The sequence below is a fragment of the Indicator indicator genome, chromosome 11, assembly GCF_027791375.1.
Source record: "Indicator indicator isolate 239-I01 chromosome 11, UM_Iind_1.1, whole genome shotgun sequence".
Classification (NCBI taxonomy): domain Eukaryota; kingdom Metazoa; phylum Chordata; class Aves; order Piciformes; family Indicatoridae; genus Indicator; species Indicator indicator.
In genome coordinates, this window is record NC_072020.1 from 16,432,344 (window position 1) to 16,447,520 (window position 15,177).

At 51.5% G+C, this 15,177-nt stretch overlaps 1 protein-coding gene across 1 annotated transcript; it reads right to left on the bottom strand.

The window, feature by feature from the left end:
* Positions 1–1,245: 1,245 nt before the first annotated feature.
* GTPBP10 (GTP binding protein 10) lies at positions 1,246–15,177 on the bottom strand. The gene is made up of 10 exons (XM_054384867.1): positions 15,145–15,177; positions 10,456–10,649; positions 10,285–10,376; positions 9,085–9,229; positions 6,802–6,875; positions 6,295–6,347; positions 5,152–5,259; positions 4,404–4,481; positions 2,916–3,039; positions 1,246–2,225 (listed from the first exon to the last, which is right to left on the bottom strand). The coding sequence occupies exons 1-10, from the start codon at positions 15,175–15,177 to the stop codon at positions 2,008–2,010; spliced, it is 1,119 nt and encodes a 372-aa protein (XP_054240842.1). The 3' UTR covers positions 1,246–2,007.

The following is a 15,177-nucleotide window of genomic DNA, read 5'->3' on the forward strand; positions in this document are numbered from 1 at the left end:
CCCAGAGGCCCCGGCGGGGCGGGGATCGCTGGTGGCTCGGAAGAGCGGCTCGGCCCGGGCAGTCCCTCAGCCGCTGCCCGCCCCGAGGAGCGGGTCGACTCTGCCCCGGTGAGCTGCTGCCCCAAAAATGGGCTCTTCAGCCCGTGCGCAAGGGCCAGTGCACCCACAGAGGCGAGGCAGCACGCTGTTGAGGATCCTGAGCAGTTTGGGTGCCAGCAGGGCGATGATGTCCAGCAGCTAAGGCACCTTCCAGGACTTGAGCTTATATACCAAACAGGACCACAGCCAGGACGTGACCTCGCCCCCCTCCCCACTTCTGACCGGAAGGCAGACATCCACCACTCCCCTATCCCGATGCCTCTGTTACCTTTGCGAGCCGTCGGTGGTCCCCAGGTGTGACATCACCTCCCACTCCCCACCCCTGCAGTTAACCCCTCTCCTCCGGACAATGCACTGGAGCTGTTCCAAGGTCCACAGGTAATCCACAGGCCATCCCTGTCCCCTCCCAAGCACAGTGCCCTCAAGGCTTTTCCTATCATTGCGAAGCACCTTAGCCAATCGTCCGACAATTCCCAAGTGCAGAGGCCAGCTCGACTCTGGCAAGCTACAGCTCTGAAACCTGTTCAGTGCTACTCACTTTGGGCACAAACTGGAGCAGCAGAAGTTCCATCTGAGCATGAGGAGTAGCTTCTTCAATTTAAGGGTGGCACAGCATCTCTGGAGACTTTCAAAACCCAACTGGTCGTGTTCCTGTGTGACCTGCCCTAGGTGATCCTGCCTTGGCATGTGGGTTGGGCTCCAAAGGTCCCTTCCACCCCCACCACTCTGTGATTCTGTGATTTTTCCACTTATCACTGAAGTTCATATAACTTCACACAGCTGAAATAAAGCCATGCTGGCTCTTGTTTCAAACCTCCCCCTATCCCATGTCAGATTAAGAGTGGTGTTTGTGAAGTCTGACCAAAAATACCCAAACAATTATTTTTCAACTATGAAATAAACGGAGCACCAAAAAGGGCTGACGGCCCATACTTAGCTTTGGTGAAAACATCTTAGCCCCAAAGGTAGGAAACTTGGAGGAAAATCAGAATGAGAAAAAGAACAAGGAATGAGGAAATTCAGAACAAGACCCAACACTAACGACAGAAGAATTGGATGATGAGGACCTTTCAGATCTTTCTTTCCAGCGGCTCTTTAAAAGCATCTGGAGAGGCAGGTTTTGAGAAGCACACTTACAACACAAAACCAGCCCAAGCTGAGAAGCCTTTGATGTATTCAGTCTCCTTTTGCTTTGAAATCAGTTTAACAGCTTTGGATCAGAAATGTCCTGTACAAGAAAGAGTCCTAATTTAGCAAGGAAAGTGTCAATCTGCTTCCTTAAAATACAAGAGCTGGAACATGAGCTGTTCCCAGAAACGTGAAATACACCCAGCATGTTGTTCCCCACAAAAGGAGATGCTGTCACTGCTCTGCTTCTGACACCCAAGGCAGAAGATGCAGTGGTTGAACCTGCTCCTTCCCTACCTGTGAGAGACATTTTCCTTCCACTCACCTCACCTGGAAAACAAAACAAAACATTCCAGGAAGCATCACTAGTGGGCAGTACTTTGTGCTGGGCATGTTCTGGTCTTTCCTCTGCTGAGTTGGTTACCAACATCAAACAGAAATACCTGTTCTTTACCCCACTGTGCTGGACCCAAGTGCTGAGAGACATCAACACAACAGGGCTGAGCAGATAGACAGGCACTGGTGGTAGAGGGAGCAAAAATTAAATGGCAGGGCTGCACAGGGGTTCATGTCCAGGGAGGCTGTGGATGCCCCCTCCCTGGGGGGTGTTCAAGGCTAGGCTGAACAAGGCCTTAATCAAGCTGGCCCAGTGGAAGGTGTCCCTGACCATGGCAGGGGGCTGGCACTGCCTATCTTGAGGCCCCTCCAAGCTGCCCCAGCCTGTGGCTCTCTGTCCATACTAAGAGCAGGAAGCTGTGGTGGGTTCAGCCAGCAGTGCTGCTACCTTCTGTCCCCCTGCCCTGCTGAGGGCTGGAGGAGCTGCAGCTGCTTCTTCCGATATTCCTCATTCTCCTGCTCTGCTTCCTCGTCTATGGAACTCCTGATACAGGCTTTTAGCTCCTCGATGCCTTCTCCAGTGTAGGTAGATATAGGAATTATATTCTTGAATTCCATAGGCTTTGCAGGAATCATTTCTTCCTCCAGTAGGTGCAAGAAGTCTGAGAAAAAACAATCGTACCGAAAAGTCAGCACAAGCACTCAGTGCTGGGTCACTGCAGAGCCCAGCAAATCCACCCAGTTCAGGAAAGAAAGGTTAAGAAGTGACAGCAATGAATGTAACTGCAGCTAACAGAGGAGAACCTGTTCATAATTCATCCTGAAAACAGCTTCTCAGAAGAGAAGCACGAACACAGCACTGACACCAGGCTCAGGCTCTCAGGAACAGATTCTGTGCCCTTCCTCTGAAATGAGTACCAAAAAATCCCAAGCTGTAGAATATGGGGGGTGGATTCAAGCATTCCTGCACTTCACAATCTAGGAAAGAAGAAATTCCCTCCAATGTAAGAGCAAAACTGAAGCAGACCTGCCTAGGGCTGTGCTTTGGCCAAAGAGCCATGACAAACTGCACACATCAGTGTCCATGAGATCTTCATGGAGTTCCTGTGAGCTGACAGGAAACTGGCTCTCCCAGGTCACAGCTGGGCAGGATCTTCTGGGCTATGCCTATTAAAATACTTCCCACAAGTGATACCAGCACTGCAAATGCACCCCCAAAGAGCTCTAAATGCAGGGAGTGCATGTTCAAATAAAACATTTAAAGACCAGCTTCAAATGCAACCATCTCCAGAGCTCCCTGCTGCCATCCCAGCACCACTGTTGCCAGAGGTGGCTGTGGGAAGCTCACTCACCATGAGGATGCTGCAGCTGCTTCAGAAGTTCACTCAAATTTTCCCTGGCACCAGGCAAATCCATTTTATTAACAGCAAGAAGTGCAGGCTTGCTTAGAAGCTCCTCCTTGTACAGCTCCAGCTCCTGAAAGAGAAGGAAATGTGCCTTAAGGATCTGAGGGTTAACAACTTCTCTTTAGTGTATTTATTAACCATCTGGGTGAGGGGATTGAGGCTCCCTCAGTCAGTGTGCAGGTGACACCAAGCTGCAGGCAGTGTTGGTCTGCTGGAGGGCAGGAAGGCTCTGCAGAGGGACCTGGACAGGCTGCATCCATGAGCTGAGGCCAGTGGGATGAGATTCAGCAAGGCCAAGGGCTGGTCCTGCACTTGGGTAACAACCCCATGAAGGCTCCAGGCTAGGGCAGAGTGGCTGGAAAGTGCCCAGCACAGAAAGACCTGGGGGTGCTGAGTGACAGCAGCTGAGGATGAGCCAGGGTGTGCCCAGGTGGCCAAGAAGGCCACCAGCATCCTGGCCTGGATCAGCAGTGGTGTGGCCAGCAGGAGCAGGGCAGGGATTGTCCTCCTGCACTCAGCAGTGAGGAGGCCACACCTGGAGTGCTGGGTTCAGTTTTGGGTCCCTCACTCCAAGAAGGACATTGAGGGGCTGGAGCAGGTCCAGAGAAGGGCAAGGAAGCTGGGGAAGGGTCTGGAGAACAGGGCTGGTGAGGAGCAGCTGAGGGACCTGGGAGTGTTGAGCCTGGAGAAAAGGAGGCTGAGGGGAGACCTAGAGCTCCCCGAGAGGAGGCTGGAGCCAGGTGGCAGCTGGGCTCTTCTATCTAGGAACAGGAGATAGAACAAGAGGAAATGACCTCAGGCTGCATCAGGGGAGGGTTAGTTTGGAGATCAGGAAAAATATCTTTACTGCAAGAGAGGTGAGGGATTGGAACAGGCTGCCCAGGGAGGTGGTGAGTCCCCATCCCTGGAGGTGTTCCAGAAATGTGTGGCCATGGCACTTGGGGACATGGTTTAGTGGCCATGGTGGTGTTGGGTGGATGGTTGGACTGGGTGATCTCAGAGGGCTTTTACAAGCCAAACAATTCTCTGATTCTATGACATCATGATCAGTGCTGCTTCAGTTTTACTTCTCCTCAGTTGTCTGATTGCTTGAACAGTCTCCATGCCTGAGAGTCACTCAGCTGCTCCAGGCTGATGTTGAGCCACTGCTTTTTTGACTCAAATACAGGTATTTCAGGTTAAAAATGCTGCTCAATTCTGACCCATAAAATCTGCTCTAGTGGAAAGTGTCCCTGCCCATGTCAGGGGTTTGGAACTACATGATCTTCACGGTGCCTCCCAACCCAAACTATTTGATGAAACTATGAGCCCTAAGCTTCTCAAGCATACTTAGATTGTAACTGCAGTAGACACACCAACATTTGAGAGCTCTTACTGAGCCTCCTCCTTGGCTCAGCACAAGTCCACCTGTCAGCTGTGAGGATGAGAAGTTACCTTTGTTAGCAGCAGAACAGCTTCAAAGGCTGTCCTGAAAGGAGTCTTGATAGACAGCTGAAATCCAGAGATATCAACCTGAAAAGGTGACACAGAAGGAAGCTTTGTGACAGTGGCACAGCATCTGTGGAAGAAATTCTTGACAGTGAGAGTGGAGAGACACGGAACAGGTTGCCCAGGGATGTTGTGGATGCCCCTCCCTTGAGGTGTTCAAAGCCAGGCTGGATGAGGCCTTGAGCAAGCTGGGCTGGTGGGAGGTGTCCCTGCCCATGGCAGGGGGTTGGAACTGGGTAAGATTTCAGGTCCCTTCCAACTCAACCCAAACCAATCTGTGAAGGTATTGTGCATCGGCTGCTTTGCAGTAAATCACCAATGTACATGTCCCTCACTCCTGGGAAAGAGACAGAGGATAACTACACACCAGAGGAACACCACAGGCACTGGCACAACAAACTGGTTGTTTCTCAAAGCTCTGATGTTTAAAAGTCTTTCTTAAGGGATTCTTACAGAACAAAAGAATGAAAACCCCATGAGCTCCTGCTTTAACTTCTTCACTGCTCTAAATTAATGAGAGGCTAATGATAAACTCTATTTGAGGGTTGAATTTGCCACCAGCTGTTGGAGCATTCCATGCTGGTCACAGGATTACAGCTCTAGTTACTACAGACACCCAACTTACAAACCCTTTTGTTGACACTTGTCCTGCACTGACTCTGCTTCCAGCAAGTCCCACCTCTGCTGCACTTACCACCAAGAGCAGCTGTTTGGTTCTCTCCACGTGCTTCAGGAACTTGTGGCCCATCCCTTTGTTTGCATGTGCACCCTCGATCAGGCCTGGCAGATCAGCCACCAAAATCTGGGACAAACCAACAGGAAAGAACAGGGGTGAGAAACCACCCACAGAATCCCAGCTTGCTGGGGCTGGAAAGGACCTCTGGAGATCATCCAGTCCAACCCCTCTGCTAAAGCAGGGCACCCACAGCAGCTTGCACAGGATCACAATGCCCAGGGGGGGTTGGAAGCTCTCCACAACCTTTCTGGGCAGCCTGCTCCAGGGCTCCAGCAACTTCATACCAAAGATGTTCAGATGGAGCCTCCTGGGTTCCAGTCTGTGCCCAGTGCCCCATGTCCTGTTACTGACAAGAGCCCAGCCCTGTACTCTTGCCCCCCACCCTTTAGCTCTTGCTGAGCATTGATCAGATCCCCTCTGGGGCTGCTCTGCCCCAAGCTCAACAGCCCCAGGGCTCTCAGCCTTTGCTCCTCACAGAGATGCTCCAGGCCCCTCAGCACCTTTGTAGCCTCCATTGTATTCTCTCCAGTAGTTCCCTGTCCCTCTTGAACAACTGAGAGGAGTTCTCAAGTTGCACCATGGGAGGTTCAAGTTGGACATGAGGAACACATCTTTCCCCAGAAGGGTTGTCCAGGGGCCTGGCCCAGACTGCCCAGGACACTTGTGGAGTCCCCATACCTGGAAGGGTTTCAGAAGTTGGGTAGATGTGGTGCTGAGGGACACGGTTTGGTGGTGACCTAGCAGTGCTGGGTTCATGGTTAGACTTGATGATCTTAGAGGTCTTTCTAACCAAAATGACTCTGTGATTCTATGACTAGAACCACAGCAGGGAGACAAGGGCAGATGAGAACCCATTTCTTGAGGTGCTTTGAAGCCAGCTCAATGCTACACTGCTGCATTTGGCTAGGATGTTGTCCTCTGGTGACTTCATGGACACAGCTCTTTCTCCACAGCTTTCTTTGGCTCCATGCAACCTCCTTTGCTATGTCTGTAGCAGATACAGTATGAAAAAACCTACAAACTCCCTTTTTCTTTCTTGAATTCTGTCAAGCAGCACAAGAAGTCATTGCACCAGACCTGCACAGGAACTTCCACACCCACCTGCTTGTAGTCTGTGTACATCAGCTTGCCCAGCTCAGGCTGCACTGTTGTAACTGTGCAAGGGAGGGAAAAGCACAGTTAGCCACGCTGCAATCAGTGCTCCTGCTGCAGAACAGGCAAATGCTGCAGGGCTTTCTCACTTCAGCTTCAGGTGAAGCAAATGTGCAAGGCAGTAACAGGGCAATAGGATGCTAAGAATTTATAGAAAAGGAATAAAGAAAAGGAAACTGAAAGAACAAAATGAGGGCACTCAAAGAACCAAGGGTTCACCAAATCATGGCACTCAGCTGCAATACAAGGGGCTGAGGCCAAGAGAAGGGTGAAGCAGAGCCTGCATCAGCAGTCTGAAGCACCCTGTGGGCCTGCACACTGAACCACGTCTTGTGCTTAAGAATCTGTGAGCTGTGGCTGGCCACACGGTGATCCCCTGCTCGTCACACAGCAGGCCAGAGACAGTCTCCTCGCTCCCGGGAAGTGGAGCTGCTCCCAGAGCCAGGATGCACTTACACGGGTAGCTGGCGACCTGGGGCTTGGCATGAGACATCTTGCTCAGCAGGGATGATTTTCCTGCATTGGGAAACCTAGGAGAAAGAGCAGGATTCACACAGGGAACAAACAGAGGTGATTGCTCTGCTTCTGCTTGGAGCTAGAATGGATTCTGTTCAGTGTTTTGACTTTGCTTTTGCTTCCTTATGGCTCATCTCAATTCAGCTTCTTCCAGTTTGGAGCCATCCCTCCTCAAACCGTCACTCCAGGCCTTTGTCACAAGTCCCTCCCCAGCTCTTCTGTGGCCCCTTTCAAACCCTGGTTGCTCTAAGGTCTCCCTGCAGCCTTCTCCTCTCCAGGCTGAATAGCCCCAGCTCTCCCAGCATGTTCCCATAGCAGAGCTGCTCCAGCCCTGTGATCACCTTGGCGGTCTCCTCTGGACCTGCTCCAACAGTTCCATGTCCTTCTTGTGCTGAGGACTCCAGAGCTGGGAGACACAGGACTCCAGATGGGGTCTTATCGGAGCAGAGAGGTGTTCAAGGCCAGGCTGGATGGGGCCTTGAGCACCCTGCTCTAGTGGGAGGTGGCCCTGCCCAAGGCAGAGCGTTGGAACCGGATGAGCTTTCAAGTCCTTTCCAACCCAAACCATTCTGTGGTTCTACAATTCCAGTCCTTACTCACAGCAGCCTTGTGTTCCAGCCCATTCACAAGCAGTTCTTGTGACACAAGCAGATCACTGCAGTGCATCAGAGATCAAAGCAAGCTGTGCAGCTGACTATTGGTGACAGACACCAAGGGACATGGCACCCTGAGAGTCACAGGCTCTCCACTCCCAGTGAATCATGACCTGCTAATGGGGACAACTCCCAACAGGTAATGAAAAACAAGATCAGCACCACATTAAGGGGCTTACAAAGAGGGTGTATTTGGGGGTGTCTTAAACAAGGATGAGCCACAAGGACTCCTGTGACAACAACAGAGCTCTTCAGGGCAGCTTTAATGCATTTGGGCCTTGGAGACATTCTGGAAGGTTACTCTGGCCATCTTCTCAAGTGGGTGCTTTGTTTCAGCTGAGGGACAAGCTGGGCTTTGAAGTTTAAATTCAACCTGCACATCACAGCCTGTACCCAGCCCTGATGGGCCTCTCTCAGCTCTGGGGGCTTTGTCACCTGCTCTGACAGCAAACCACTTGCAGATCTACTGAGGACACAGAGAGATCAAAGTCCAGCACAAGCTATCAGAGGCTGCTTGATGCTCTCCACAAGAAAATAGCATGCTCCTTAATGAATGATTGATCCTCACTGCTAATGAGGTTTTATGTCCACTCTAAAGGCAGCCATCAGCTAAAGTAGCAGCCATGCTCAAGATGAAAGCAGCAGCAGTGCCACACAAACACCCCACAAGCAGACCAAAATTCTCTGTTGCATAACTACTGAGGGACACCTGAACATCTATGGATTCAGACTATGGTTTGGGTTGGAAGGGACATTGAGGATCATCTGGTTCCAACCCCCTGCCATTACGCAACTTTAGATAAATCTGGTATAAAGAGAACCACTGGAGAAGAACCTTGAAGTCCTGGTGAACAGTTAGTTCTCCATGGGACAGCAATGTGTCCTCATGGCCAAGAAGGCCAATGGTATCCTGGAGTGCATTGAGAATAGTGTGGCCAGCAGGCCAAGAGAGGGTCTCCTCCCCCTCTACTCTGCCCTGGTGAGACCTCATCTGGAGTGTTGTGTCCAGTTCTGGGCTCCCCAGTTCAAGTGCGACAGGGAACCACTGGAGAGAGTCCAACGGAGGCTATGAGGATGCTGAAGGGCCTGGAACATCTGTGTGAGGAGGGAAGGCTGAGAGCCCTGGGGCTGTTGAGCTTGGAGAAGACCAGCCCCAGAGAGGATCTTATTAATGTTTATAGCTCTCTTGGAGGTCCCCTTCAAATGCTGGAAGGCTGCTCTAAGGTCTCCCTGCAGCCTTCTCTTCTCCAGGCTGAAGAACCCCAACTTGCTCAGCCTGACCTCACAGCAGAGCTGCTCCAGCCCTCAGATCATCTTGGTGGCCTCCTCTGGCCTTGCTCTAGCAGTTCCATGTCCTTGTGCTGGGACATTCTGCTGATGCATTAAAAGCTGCCCTACAACACCATACCAGCACTTCCCAGCTTTCACAGCATTACACTCCAGCTGATCTGCAAAGCAGGAGGAGTTTGGTGGCAGTGCAACGCTCACCCTTCAAACCCACACTGCTTTGAAACCCCATCTGAAGCTTGCTGCTTTGCTTTCCAGTGTCAGCTCCAGCTGCAGTACTCACCCGACCAGGCCAACATCTGCTATGAGCTTCAAATCCAGGCAAACAATTCTCCTCTGCCCTTTGCAGGGCACAAAGTTTGTAGCCAGAGAGCCTCCAAGACCCCCACGAGCTGCCAAGAATCTCTCCCCTGCTGCATTAAGCTCTCCTGAAAATAAACAAGCAGTGACAAAAAGGGAGTTCCCTGCACAGCTCAGCTTCCCACTGAAACCTGTCTCAAACAAAGAGAGAATCTCCTGCAGGCTCTCTTGCAGGACCTGTGCCCTCAGGTCATGGCACTTCCCCTCTGGAGACAAATGAGAGCAATCACAGCCCTCTGTCAGCTATCAGTCACTGCAAGGAATGCTGAGTATAGGCAGCATATGGCCAGGGTGGTTGTTCTGAACCCTCTAACACTGCAGTTCATGAGGAAAAGGAAACCCCTGCTCTGCTGGAGAAGTGGCTCCAGCAAGCTCCTCAGATGGGCTGGATGATTTTCTGCTGCAGCCTGCAGCAGAATGGATGCAGGCTGCAGCATCTCCCTTAGGATTAGAGTCCAAGGACACCTTTGGACACTCTGAGAACCAGCAAAAAGCAGCAAGTACTTTGGATGACCTGAGATGCAGGCTGCAGCATCTCCCTTAGGATTAGAGTCCAAGGACACCTTTGGACACTCTGAGAACCAGCAAAAAGCAGCAAGTACTTTGGATGACCTGAGATGCAGGCTGCAGCATCTCCCTTAGGATTAGAGTCCAAGGACACCTTTGGACACTCTGAGAACCAGCAAAAAGCAGCAAGTACTTTGGATGACCTGAGATGCCGCTCCTCAGAAGGGGTCTTTTACCTGCTGAGCTGTCATAACCCGGCAGCGTTCCAGGGATGCTTCCCTGAGCATATGGACACCTAATTTATCTAAGGCCATTGATGATTCTGTGGAGGAGCAGCCTAGCTGCCAGCCCTGACCACTGCTTTGCAAGAGCAGTTTTCTCTCTGCTGCAAACTGACACAAGCTCACCACTGCTCATTTCTAGAAGGCCTCCTTCCTTTCCCAGATATTTCTCCACCTTACTTTCTGTCAGCTCTTTGTCCAAACAAAGGAAAACAAAACACATTTTATGAGACATCTAACATTAAAATATCCTAATTGTGTTAGAAGTCTGCCAGATGCCATCAAGAAACCCAGCAGCATCGACTAGATAGACCAAACAATCCAAAAGTTCTTACCAATCTCCCTGCCATCATCAGAGAGCACTGAGACTCCCAGGGGCACGTGAACCTCACAGTCCTTTCCTTTTTCACCTTTCAGTGCTCTGACACTGGGAGAAATTGAACCAGGCTTAGTAACAGGAGTGACACTGGACAGGACGTAGAGAACAGCTTCAGCCAGACACTTACCTGCTGTTGGCTCCCGTCCCAGCCACGAACCTCTTGTGAGGGTATCTGTCCCTTATGCTCTTCAGGGTAACTCTCTCCCGAGCGATGAGCCAGACATCACCACCTCTGCCTCCTTCTCCCCCCAGGCGAGGGTAGCCCATGCCCCCTGCTCCTCCTCGGACGTAGAGCCGCAGTGCATCGATGAAGCTGCCATACTGACACAACAACTCTGCTGTCACTGCCATACTGACACAACAACTCTCCTGTCACTGCCATACTGACACAACAACTCTCCTGTCACTGCCATACTGACACAACAACTCTCCTGTCACTGCCATACTGACACAACAACTCTCCTGTCACTGCCATACTGACACAACAACTCTGCTGTCACTGCCATACTGACACAACAACTCTCCTGTCACTGCCATACTGACACAACAACTCTCCTGTCACTGCCATACTGACACAACAACTCTCCTGTCACTGCCATACTGACACAACAACTCTCCTGTCACTGCCATACTGACACAACAACTCTCCTGTCACTGCCATACAGACACAACAACTCTCCTGTCACTGCCATACTGACACAACAACTCTCCTGTCACTGCCATACTGACACAACAACTCTCCTGTCACTGCCATACTGACACAACAACTCTCCTGTCACTGCCATACTGACACAACAACTCTCCTGTCACTGCCATACTGACACAACAACTCTGCTGTCACTGCCATACTGACACAACAACTCTCCTGTCACTGCCATACTGACACAACAACTCTCCTGTCACTGCCATACTGACACAACAACTCTGCTGGCACTGCCATACTGACACAACAACTCTGCTGTCACTGCCATACTGACACAACAACTCTCCTGTCACTGCCATACTGACACAACAACTCTCCTGTCACTGCCATACTGACACAACAACTCTCCTGTCACTGCCATACTGACACAACAACTCTCCTGTCACTGCCATACTGACACAACAACTCTCCTGTCACTGCCATACTGACACAACAACTCTCCTGTCACTGCCATACTGACACAACAACTCTCCTGTCACTGCCATACTGACACAACAACTCTCCTGTCACTGCCATACTGACACAACAACTCTCCTGTCACTGCCATACTGACACAACAACTCTCCTGTCACTGCCATACTGACACAACAACTCTCCTGTCACTGCCATACTGACACAACAACTCTCCTGTCACTGCCATACTGACACAACAACTCTCCTGTCACTGCCATACTGACACAACAACTCTCCTGTCACTGCCATACTGACACAACAACTCTCCTGTCACTGCCATACTGACACAACAACTCTCCTGTCACTGCCATACTGACACAACAACTCTCCTGTCACTGCCATACTGACACAACAACTCTCCTGTCACTGCCATACTGACACAACAACTCTCCTGTCACTGCCATACTGACACAACAACTCTCCTGTCACTGCCATACTGACACAACAACTCTCCTGTCACTGCCATACTGACACAACAACTCTCCTGTCACTGCCATACTGACACAACAACTCTCCTGTCACTGCCATACTGACACAACAACTCTCCTGTCACTGCCATACTGACACAACAACTCTCCTGTCACTGCCATACTGACACAACAACTCTCCTGTCACTGCCATACTGACACAACAACTCTCCTGTCACTGCCATACTGACACAACAACTCTCCTGTCACTGCCATACTGACACAACAACTCTCCTGTCACTGCCATACTGACACAACAACTCTCCTGTCACTGCCATACTGACACAACAACTCTCCTGTCACTGCCATACTGACACAACAACTCTCCTGTCACTGCCATACTGACACAACAACTCTCCTGTCACTGCCATACTGACACAACAACTCTCCTGTCACTGCCATACTGACACAACAACTCTCCTGTCACTGCCATACTGACACAACAACTCTCCTGTCACTGCCATACTGACACAACAACTCTCCTGTCACTGCCATACTGACACAACAACTCTCCTGTCACTGCCATACTGACACAACAACTCTCCTGTCACTGCCATACTGACACAACAACTCTCCTGTCACTGCCATACTGACACAACAACTCTCCTGTCACTGCCATACTGACACAACAACTCTCCTGTCACTGCCATACTGACACAACAACTCTCCTGTCACTGCCATACTGACACAACAACTCTCCTGTCACTGCCATACTGACACAACAACTCTCCTGTCACTGCCATACTGACACAACAACTCTCCTGTCACTGCCATACTGACACAACAACTCTCCTGTCACTGCCATACTGACACAACAACTCTCCTGTCACTGCCATACTGACACAACAACTCTCCTGTCACTGCCATACTGACACAACAACTCTCCTGTCACTGCCATACTGACACAACAACTCTCCTGTCACTGCCATACTGACACAACAACTCTCCTGTCACTGCCATACTGACACAACAACTCTCCTGTCACTGCCATACTGACACAACAACTCTCCTGTCACTGCCATACAGACACAACAACTCTCCTGTCACTGCCATACTGACACAACAACTCTCCTGTCACTGCCATACTGACACAACAACTCTCCTGTCACTGCCATACTGACACAACAACTCTCCTGTCACTGCCATACTGACACAACAACTCTCCTGTCACTGCCATACTGACACAACAACTCTCCTGTCACTGCCATACTGACACAACAACTCTCCTGGCACTGCCATACTGACACAACAACTCTCCTGTCACTGCCATACTGACACAACAACTCTCCTGTCACTGCCATACTGACACAACAACTCTCCTGTCACTGCCATACTGACACAACAACTCTCCTGTCACTGCCATACTGACACAACAACTCTCCTGTCACTGCCATACTGACACAACAACTCTTCTGGCACTGCCATACTGACACAACAACTCTCCTGTCACTGCCATACTGACACAACAACTCTCCTGTCACTGCCATACTGACACAACAACTCTCCTGTCACTGCCATACTGACACAACAACTCTCCTGTCACTGCCATACTGACACAACAACTCTCCTGTCACTGCCATACTGACACAACAACTCTCCTGTCACTGCCATACTGACACAACAACTCTCCTGTCACTGCCATACTGACACAACAACTCTCCTGTCACTGCCATACTGACACAACAACTCTCCTGTCACTGCCATACTGACACAACAACTCTCCTGTCACTGCCATACTGACACAACAACTCTCCTGTCACTGCCATACTGACACAACAACTCTCCTGTCACTGCCATACTGACACAACAACTCTCCTGTCACTGCCATACTGACACAACAACTCTCCTGTCACTGCCATACTGACACAACAACTCTCCTGTCACTGCCATACTGACACAACAACTCTGCTGTCACTGCCATACAGACACAACAACTCTGCTGTCACTGCCATACTGACACAACAACTCTCCTGTCACAACTGCCATACAGACACAACAACTCTCCTGTCACTGCCATACTGACACAACAACTCTCCTGTCACAGCTGCTCTTCAGAGCCTTATGCTCAGCCTGCCTAAACAAGGCTTGGGCAGAACTTTTCTCTGAGGGCAGTAATGAACCTTCAGACACAGACACCTGACACTCCTGAGATACTGAATAGGACAAATGTTTCATGTGTCTGCCCCAGCAGGGACAATCCTGCAATGCTCCAGGCCTGGGGCAGAGTGGCTGGAAAGTGCCCAGCACAGAAAGACCTGGGGGTGCTGGGTGACAGCAGCTGGAGATGAGCCAGGGTGTGCCCAGGTGGCCAAGAAGGCCACCAGCATCCTGGTCTGGATCAGCAATGGTGTGGCCAGCAGGAGCAGGACAGGGACTGTCCCCTGCACTCAGCACGAGGGAGAGGACACCTTGAATGCTGGGTTCAGTTTTGGGTCCCTCACTCCAAGAAAGACATTGAGAGGCTGGAGCAGGTCCAGCGAAGGGCAAGGAAGCAGGAAAAGAGTCTGGAGAACAGGGCTGGGGAGGAGCAGCTGAGGGACCTGGTCCCTGAGGGACCCCTTAGAGGAGGCTTGAGCCAGGTGGCACTTGGTCTCTTCCCTAGGAACATGGGACAGGACAAGAGGAAATGGCCTCAGGCTGCACCAGGGGAGGTTTACGTTGGAGTTGGGAAAAACTTTTTTGACTGAAAGGCCTCTCACAGCCCGACACAGGCTGCCCAGGGAGGTGGTTGAATTCCTGTCCCTGGAGGTGTTCCAAGAGGCAGAGATGTGGTGCTGCGGGCCATGGATTAGCCCCAGCCTTAGTGGAGTCAGAGAACGGTTGGACTGGATGAGCTCAAAGGGCTTTGCCAACCGAACCATTCCATGACTGCATCTCACAGCCCACCCTAGGCAGAGGAGTGGACAAGGCCCTGCCTGTGCCCCGTGTTCAAGCACGCAGGGAACCACGCGTCCGCCTGCCGCGGCGCCTCTCCGCACCCTGCCCGGCACCGTGTCCCCTGCCCTGCTCGCCCAGCCCTGCTGCGACAGTGCCCGGGCAGTGCGTGAATGCCCAGCCAGCCGCGGCAAGCAGTCCCGCGCCAGACCTTCCCACCCGTCCGGCACCGGGCGCGGAGCCGCTGTCCGCTCGCCAGCCCCTGCCGTGTAGGGCTGCAGGTACACCGGGCCCCTGCCCGCCCGGGCCGGATACTGACCTTCCGCAGCGCGGCCCCGCCGCACCGCACCAT

Bases quoted from the DNA above. Each gene is read 5' to 3' on its own strand.
- GTPBP10 (XM_054384867.1), bottom strand. From the start codon at position 15,177: ATGGTGCGGTGCGGCGGGGCCGCGCTGCGGAAG. The intron at 10,377-10,455 runs GTAAGTGTCTGG...AATTTCTCCCAG, and splicing joins GGGACGGGAGCCAACAGCAG to TGTCAGAGCACTGAAAGGTG. The intron at 5,260-6,294 runs GTGGGTGTGGAA...GGTTTGTCCCAG, and splicing joins TGTACACAGACTACAAGCAG to ATTTTGGTGGCTGATCTGCC.